The sequence below is a fragment of the Sinocyclocheilus grahami genome, unplaced genomic scaffold, assembly GCF_001515645.1.
Source record: "Sinocyclocheilus grahami isolate Dianchi unplaced genomic scaffold, SAMN03320097.WGS_v1.1 scaffold32.1, whole genome shotgun sequence".
Classification (NCBI taxonomy): domain Eukaryota; kingdom Metazoa; phylum Chordata; class Actinopteri; order Cypriniformes; family Cyprinidae; genus Sinocyclocheilus; species Sinocyclocheilus grahami.
The window spans coordinates 4,816,216-4,824,592 of record NW_015505211.1 but is presented as its reverse complement, the minus strand read 5'-3'; the positions used below and the strand labels follow the sequence as shown (position 1 = coordinate 4,824,592).

The 8,377-nt window shown below is 33.7% G+C and overlaps 1 protein-coding gene and 1 pseudogene across 1 annotated transcript; both read right to left on the bottom strand.

Annotated features, from left to right (window-relative positions):
* Positions 1-1,994: 1,994 nt before the first annotated feature.
* Positions 1,995-2,978, bottom strand: or30bu1 (odorant receptor, family 30, subfamily BU, member 1). Its single transcript, XM_016265058.1, has one exon. It carries the CDS (start codon positions 2,976-2,978, stop codon positions 1,995-1,997), a length of 984 nt encoding a protein of 327 aa, XP_016120544.1.
* A 2,534-nt stretch (positions 2,979-5,512) lies between these two features.
* LOC107579185 (olfactory receptor 2AT4-like) lies at positions 5,513-5,982 on the bottom strand (annotated as a pseudogene).
* Between the last annotated feature and the right edge of the window lie 2,395 nt (positions 5,983-8,377).

Sequence of the window (8,377 nt, the reverse complement as noted above, 5' to 3'; positions counted from 1 at the left end):
TGTGTGTGTGTGTGTGTATGTGTATGTGTATGTGTATGTATGTGTATATATATATATATATATGTGTATGTGTGTATACGTGTATATGTGTATGTGTGTGTGTTTGTATGTATGTATGTATGTATGTATGTATGTATGTGTGTGTGTGTGTGTGTGTGTATGTGTATGTATGTGTATATATGTATATATATGTGTGTGTGTGTGTGTATGTGTATGTGTATGTATGTGTATATATGTATATATATGTGTATGTGTGTATATATATGTATATATATATATATGTGTATGTGTGTGTACGTGTATATGTGTATGTGTGTGTGTTTGTATGTATGTATGTATGTATGTATGTATGTGTGTGTGTGTGTATGTGTATGTATGTGTATATATATATATATATATATATATATATATATATATATATATATATATATATATATATATATATATATATATATATATATATATATATATATATATATATACACCTTGCTACTTGTACTGGGTTAGGCTAACCGAGACTTGTCATTTGCACTTATATATTGTTGCTCTTTTGTTAGTTTTGACTGCTTTTATTGTCCTCATTTGTAAGTCACTTTGGATAAAAGCGTCTGCTAAATGACTAAATAAATAAATAAATATAAATAATATGCAGCTTAGATGAACATAAGAGACTTAATTAAAAAGTGATTAAATAGTGTATTTATTCCTGCTTTTATTGTCCTCATTTGTAAGTCACTTTGGATAAAAGCGTCTGCTAAATGACTAAATAAATAAATATAAATAATATGCAGCTTAGATGAACATAAGAGACTTAATTAAAAAGTGATTAAATAGTGTATTTATTCTTAAAAGGTGTTTACCAAAAGGTACTTTGCTACTACTCTTCAATCTGTTAGCTTCTTTCCAAGGAGGCCTTTCCAAAAACTTGTCATAAGCGTTAAATATCTCTTATTGTGATCTCTTTGCGACACCTTGTGGGTAAATTCATAATTACACACATCTAATTACTAAAAAAGTTTTGTTTTTAATTTATTTATTAGGTCTTATTATTGTTGATATTGTTCATTTTAATTTTGTGCATAAATTAATTAACATAGGAAAAATAAAATATAATGAAGATTCAGATTAAGCGCCGAGTACCAAGCAACACCTAGTGGAAAACAAGTTTTGGTCTCATTTGAAACACTTTTTAAGGACTTTATTTTCATTTGATGCAAGGAAAAATACAAGACGCACGATATATAATCATATAAAACATGTGTTTAATAATGTATTTGAATGTCTAACGATAAACCACGGTAACCATGGGAACCTCAAGAGCACACACAACGGCCTTCTGCACAAAACAACTTCCTGCACGTGTTTCTCAAACTACACGCGGTAACAATCTGTTTTTTCTTGTGAATCAGTTAATATTACTTTATTGAAATGAGGTGCACCATTCTTTGAAATGTACCAGTTTGATAAGATTTTGATCATTTCTTATCAAATTTTGATAAGACATTTATGATTTATTTCTAATTAAAATGTATAATATGCTATAAATTATACATTTTCCTGGCAGTGTGACAAATGAATTTTTAAAATCTGAAATATTTCATATAGTCTTTTAATAGTTGAGGTAAAAAAAACAACCTTCATGCACAATAATCATTAAAAAAATAGTTTTCCTGTACATGGAGTATATCACGTCAAACCACAGGACATGTCAACTTTCCATATATATGTTTTATTCTTAGCATTTTAAAAATGAACATTGAAGTCTAATCACCCACTGTAATTTACCGCATATGTTGCCTATTGATCCGTTCAGTGAGTAGTAATAAATGGCCTTCCACATTTTTTATAATACATAATATTATTATTATGCAAAAGAAAATTACTATAATACTAACAAATATTGTAAATGCATAACAACAGCACATAACTGCATAACAATAACATCTCAGTTTCATATGATAAGGTGCATAAGAACATCTAACAGTCAGGTCATCTCATTTAGAAATAGTTAATGAACTACTGATGATCCTGTTTCTGTGGACACACCATTTGATAAAGAACTGTCTGATTTCTTTGATCCTGATGCAGTAGATGAAGGGGTTCACTACAGGTGGAAGCAGACTGTAGAACATGACCAGGGCGATCTTCTGACTGCTGTTCATCTGAGCTGTTGGGATGCTAGAAGTGGTGTAAACCACAAAACGGGGCACATAATAGATGGCAATGATAGTCAGCTGTGTTGCACAGGTAGAAAAGGCTTTCGTCCGGCCCTGTGTGTTTGCAATTCGAAGTACAGACACCAGGATACTTAAATAAGAAAAGATGATGAAGGAGAATGGTACGAGAAGCACAAACATTGCTACAGCATATGCATTTAGATTTGTGAGGGTGGCATCAGCACAGGCCAGCTGGTTTATAGATGTACCATCACAGAAACAATGAGTGATTATGTTTGGCCCACAGAATGGGAGCTTCACTGTCTGCATTAAGCTAATGGTTGGAGCAATCATTGCAGTAACCCAGGAAACCCCTATTAGAAGCCTCATAGTGCGGTTAGTCATTAAAACAGAGTATCTTAGCGGGTAACAGATCGCCAAGTACCGATCTAGTGCCATGATCATCATAATAAGAGAGTTCAGGGTACCAAAATAGTGAATCAGCTGCCTTTGAAACAGACAAACGTAGAAGCCAATATAACCATCATTAAACCAATAGCGAGAAATGACTTTTGGCAGAGCAACTGTGCAAAAACCAATATCAGAGAAGGATAAACTCAGCATGATAATGTACATGGGCTTTTGGAGGCTGCGCTCAATCACAAACAGGACCACAATGAGGGAGTTTCCGGTGATTACAGCGATGTAGATGCAGAGCAAAAACCCTGCCATCAGGCTGTAGTATTTGGGCTGGAGTCCAGGGAAACCCACGATGAAAAACTCTGTTACAACAGAAGCTGTGGTTTCGTTTGCCTGTAACATACTAAAGCATACAGTGAACATCTGTTTACAAAAGAAACAATATCTGGCTTTTGATAAATTATTGAATTATAAATGATCAAATTATTATTAAATGGTTTAAATGACATTCACTTACAGAATTATACATTCACATAAATTATTCAACATGTAATTTATAAATGTAATTTCATAAAGTGATATTAATAATGAAAATAAATTATTATTAATTTTCATTAAATGAATTATTATTACCCATTGTTACTGTTTTTAAATAATTTGCTATTGCAGAAATCTAAATGTTATTTCGGCTTGGATGTCAGTAAATACCTTAATTATTTAGTTATGGTAAGTTATGTGACATCTGCTAAGAATATATTCCTGGCTCAGTGTGTCACGTCTCGGCAATCAGTGCTGAAGCCAATGTTATGCTTGTGGTTTCATTAAATGTATAGCTGCAGAATCAGTGTTAAATCCTGTAGGGCTCAACACGTCATAGAGGGTCATGTTGTGAATGTTTTGGTGTCATGAAACTGGGCTGAACTTTGGGGTTTGCTGGTTGAGGTGCACTATCTGTTTGTTTGCATCACACAGGTTCACACAGATGGGGAAAAATGGGAAGCAAACATAAATTAATAAAACAAACGAAAACAAACAAACAGAATTATTTGTTTTTCTCTAAAATGGGTAATTTAAAAAAAATGATTTACATTTTTTTTAAATGTTATTTATTTAAAAAAATCTCTTTAATTTCATCAGCATCTGCAAAGGTCACCAGCAGGTGGTGCAAAAAACGAGGGAAAATCAGATTCATGACAACGGTGGCTTTTTGTTACCTTTTCCATGGCAGAAAAGCCTACTACTTTAATATAAATATTAAATATTCTCTTTGTTTAATTGCATGTCATGTGACCAATAATTTATTGTTAAATTATTGAAATATAAATTTTAATTATCAGGGGTTACTTTCAGTAAAAAAATATTTATTTATTAGTAAATATTATTATTTACGCACAGTGATTTACTGAACTACTGAACTTTTACTGGCAAAAGATTTTCACTGTCCCCCCTGTCTTCCCTGTTAAAAAGTTACAAGACAATCAAGAAAGTGACAAAAGTTTATTAATTAGTTTAATTGTCATTCATTTAAGGCACAGACAAGTATCCACAGACAACAGCTGTTTTCATTGTAATGCAATATATTATGGCACTTCTACACTCAAAAGGCCTAAATTTAAGATTTATGTGTTTGAATGGCACATAAAATTCCCATCCATATGGATTACATAGTTTTAACTTAAACTAACTCAAACTAATAAACGTATTGTAATGCATATTACTATTTCAAATACACGATAACCAGGTTTATACATTTTTCATGAATAAATCCAGTTTTGTTTCTGTCTCATACATTTTATCTACAGGTGCATCTCAATAAATTAGAATGTTGTGGAAAAGTTAATTTATTTCAGTAATTCAACTCAAATTGTGAAACTCTCTCTCTCGCCCTCTCTCTCTCTCTCTCTCTCTCTCGCGCTCTCTCTCTCTCTCTCGCGCTCTCTCTCTCTCTCTCTCTCTCTCTCTCTCTCTCTCTCGCGCGCTCTCTCTCTCTCGCGCTCTCTCTCTCGCTGGCTCTCTCTCGTGCTCTCTCGCTCTCTCTCTCTCTCTCTCTCTCTCGCTCTCTCTCGCGCTCTCTCTCGTGCTCTCTCTCTCTTTCTCTCTCTCTCGCTCTCTCTCACTCTCTCTCGTCTAATTTGTTGAGATAGTGAATTGGTGGGTTTTTGTTAAATGTGAGCCAAAATCATCACAATTAAAAGAACCAAAGACTTAAACTACTTCAGTCTGTGTGCATTGAATTTATTTAATACACAAGTTTCACAATTTGAACTGAATTACTGAAATAAATGAACTTTTCCACGACATTCTAATTTATTGAGATGCACCTGTAATATGTTTCACAGCTAACCATGTTCATACAGTATGTTTTAATTGAATAAATTCAATTGATTTCACAATGAACTAATTTATGCTGATTTTAAACAATTTGTGCAATAAATGCATTTTGAAAATATTGTTTAAATAAAATAGATTCAAATAATTAATACATTATGCCATGATTTTTTTTTGAGTGCAGAAAACTTACCTGATTCATACCCGTTTCATTTATGTATGACTGAAAAAATATATATCACATTAAGTCTATTAACTTATGTTAAAAATCTGTAATCCAAATGGGTGGACATATTATATGCACTTCAAATACATAAATCTTAAATTTAGGCCTAAATATATATATATTTTTTAACTTTATCAATATTCTTTTCTGTTAACATTATCTGTTGTACAGTATATCCAAAAGGAGCTAATATTATAAATGCTGTCGTTCATAGCAAAACTTGTATTGTATTGGAACCACCAGATTTCACTGGAATACTTCACAATACATATTTAAACGAAACATTAAAAAAAAGTTACAAATCACAAGAATTTATTCAGTTTTCACGTACAGTATATCATTGTATGTTTGTTTCTATTAAAACTCCACAGAACATAATATTTTACAGAGTGATCACATTAATTCTGGACATCTCTCTAAAGGCATTTTGCCTGCTCAACCACTGGCTCACAATCATCCTGATCTCCTGAGTATGTAAACAATAGAATAAGGGGTTTATCAGTGGTTGAACGAGGCTGTAAAGCAATATGAGAAGTATCCTGAAATCTCTGCTGATTTGGATTTGCAGGAAATTGGCTATATACACGGCGCAGCGAGGCACGTAAAACAGAACGATGATGCACAGCTGCGTGCTGCAGGTGGCAAAACTTTTCCAGCGACTCGACAGCTCGACAGCCTCATCACAGACGCTATGATGTGACAGTAAGAGTAAATGAGGAAGGCCAGAGGGAGAAGGAGCACAAGCAGGGCCACGCACAAGACCACCAACATCTGCTTGCTGTTTTCAGCACAGGCCAGGTTGGTAATAGAGATGTGGTCGCAGTAGTATTGAATAATCAGTTTAGGGCCACAGTAAGGATATTTATTTTAAATTGGCTAGTTTGTGCAAGTAAATTGATTTAAACTTGTTGTTAAAAGTTCAAATGGATTGTGTGATGTTCTGTAATTGCTGTTAATAAATCTGTCAGAAAAAAATATGCTAAAGTTGAACCTTTAGAGGTACAACAGCCTGGTAGCCTTTTACAAAAATTAACCATGGTTTTATTACAGTAACCACAGTTTACCACAGTATTTGTTGTAAAACTGCAGTTACCACAAATTTGCCATGGTAATAATATTAAAACATTTGAGTACTTATGTAACACCATGTTTATTTTTCATGAGGTACCCTCAAAGGTGCACTTTTGTAACTTATCTACCCTTAAAGCATGCACACTTGTATGGTACTAATATGCTCCCTTTTAGGGGTATAGTTGCACATTAGAGGTTACTGCCCCAGTAAAGGGCTAAAATACAATTATTGTATTTTTTATTTCTGACAGTGTAAACAAAAGAAGTTCTATGGAATGTTAAAAAACATGGATTTAAAATCTAATATTAAGTGAGTATTATTACTGATTATATTCTTTTAATAATTTAAAAGATCAGTTTATTTTATAGGTATTGGTATCAATATCGATATAGACGATATTGGGCTTGAAAATATCGGTATCGGATCGAAAATAAAATCAGAGGTATCACCCATCCCTACTTCCTAGTCTCTCCGAAGTGATAAACAGGACCAGGAAAACAGTGTTACTGGCCACTGCGGTCGTGTAGACCAGTGTTTCCCAACCTTTTTTTAGTCGCGGCACCCTTTGGAAATTTTAACAAACTTTTGGCATCCTACAAAATTAATTTTGTCACAATATTTGAATTTCTAACTTCGATATGATCATTTGAAAAGTACAGATATTCGGTACAACAGGGAAGAACTGCAGAATATAATGTCATACAGATATTTTTTATATTATTAAAAATGGTGGCAATCAGTAGGCTAATTTCTAATGAAGAGATCAATTTATATGACAGATTTTAATGTAGGCTTTTATACATATGTAAACATTATTTAATTGCCATTATAACTAGCTATCTCAAGGGGGAAGTCGTGGCCTAATGGTTAGAGAGTCGGACTCATAGCGCTCTCTCCCACCTTCAATACCACGACTGAGGTGCCCTTGAGCAAGGCACTGAACCCCCAACTGCTCCCCGGGCGTCTCAGCATAAATGGCTGCCCACTGCTCCGGGTGTGTGTTCACTGCTGTGTGTGTGCACTTAGGATGGGTAAATGCAGAGCACTAATTCCGAGTATGGGTCACCATACTTGGCCACATGTCACATCACTCACTCACTCACAAATTTTTGCTCACTCAGTGTTTTTTAAATTTTACAGTGGAGTAATTTTGGTGCAGTAGCACGAGATAGCTTGATTTCAAACTTTGAATTGAATAAAAAATGACAAGTAAGCAGTCAGTAATAAAATAAGAATAAATAAAGAAATTAATAATGATAGCACAAATAAAAAATAACGACAGGCCTACGAATTAAATCAATTGCTTTTTAGTTTTTCAGGTAGGTCTTACAGTAGGGTTAAGATATTTCACTTATTTATTTTTATTTTTTTACCAATTATCCAAATAATGTTTAGTCCTAGAAAGCTATTATTATCAGAACACGTGAGCATAACATAGCTGTTAACAGATCAATGATTGAGAGGGCAGCGTTACCAGAGTTGCCCATATACCACACCATGTTACAACACAGTACGGCTATTGCAGACAGAAACAATACTGTACTACATCGATGTTTCCTGTCGGCTCAATTTTTGAGTGGACTTTGCTGTTCCGATTTGCATGAACGGTATACGAGTGGAGCGACTGAGCGGAGCGCACACACGCATAGAGCGGGATACGCAGAGCGTCACACCACGTGAAAGTGAAACCTGAGCGGTGAACTAATTTTCGGCAGCCGAAATTTCGGTGCATCTCTAATTATTGGCGACATCAGAAATGGATATTATATAATAGATGCTTTTTTGAAAATTTTAGCAATTTAAAAATATTAAAAAAATGATTTTTTACACGGCACCCCTGCTCTTGACAGACGGCACCCCGGTTGGGAAACACTGGTGTAGATCACAAAAAAAATGGACCAGGCCATAGTAGTCTGGATGGAGTCCTGGGAAGCCCACAATGATAAACTCTGTGATAGTTGTCTAGTTCAGCAACGTTGCCAGATCTCCAGAGAGGACACAAGTGATTAATATTGCCTAATATTAATATTTATATAATCTGAATAAATGTTACAAATATTTGAATATTATAATAATATTACACTTAAAATGTTAAGTACAATATTAAATGTCATTTTAAAATTCATTGTAAAAATGTGGTATTACAAAAAAAAGATATTCAATATATTTTTAAAG

What these genes read in the sequence shown, in the direction of transcription:
- or30bu1 (XM_016265058.1), bottom strand. Translation starts at nt 2,978, where the DNA reads ATGTTACAGGCAAACGAAACCACAGCTTCTGTTGTAACAGAGTTTTTC.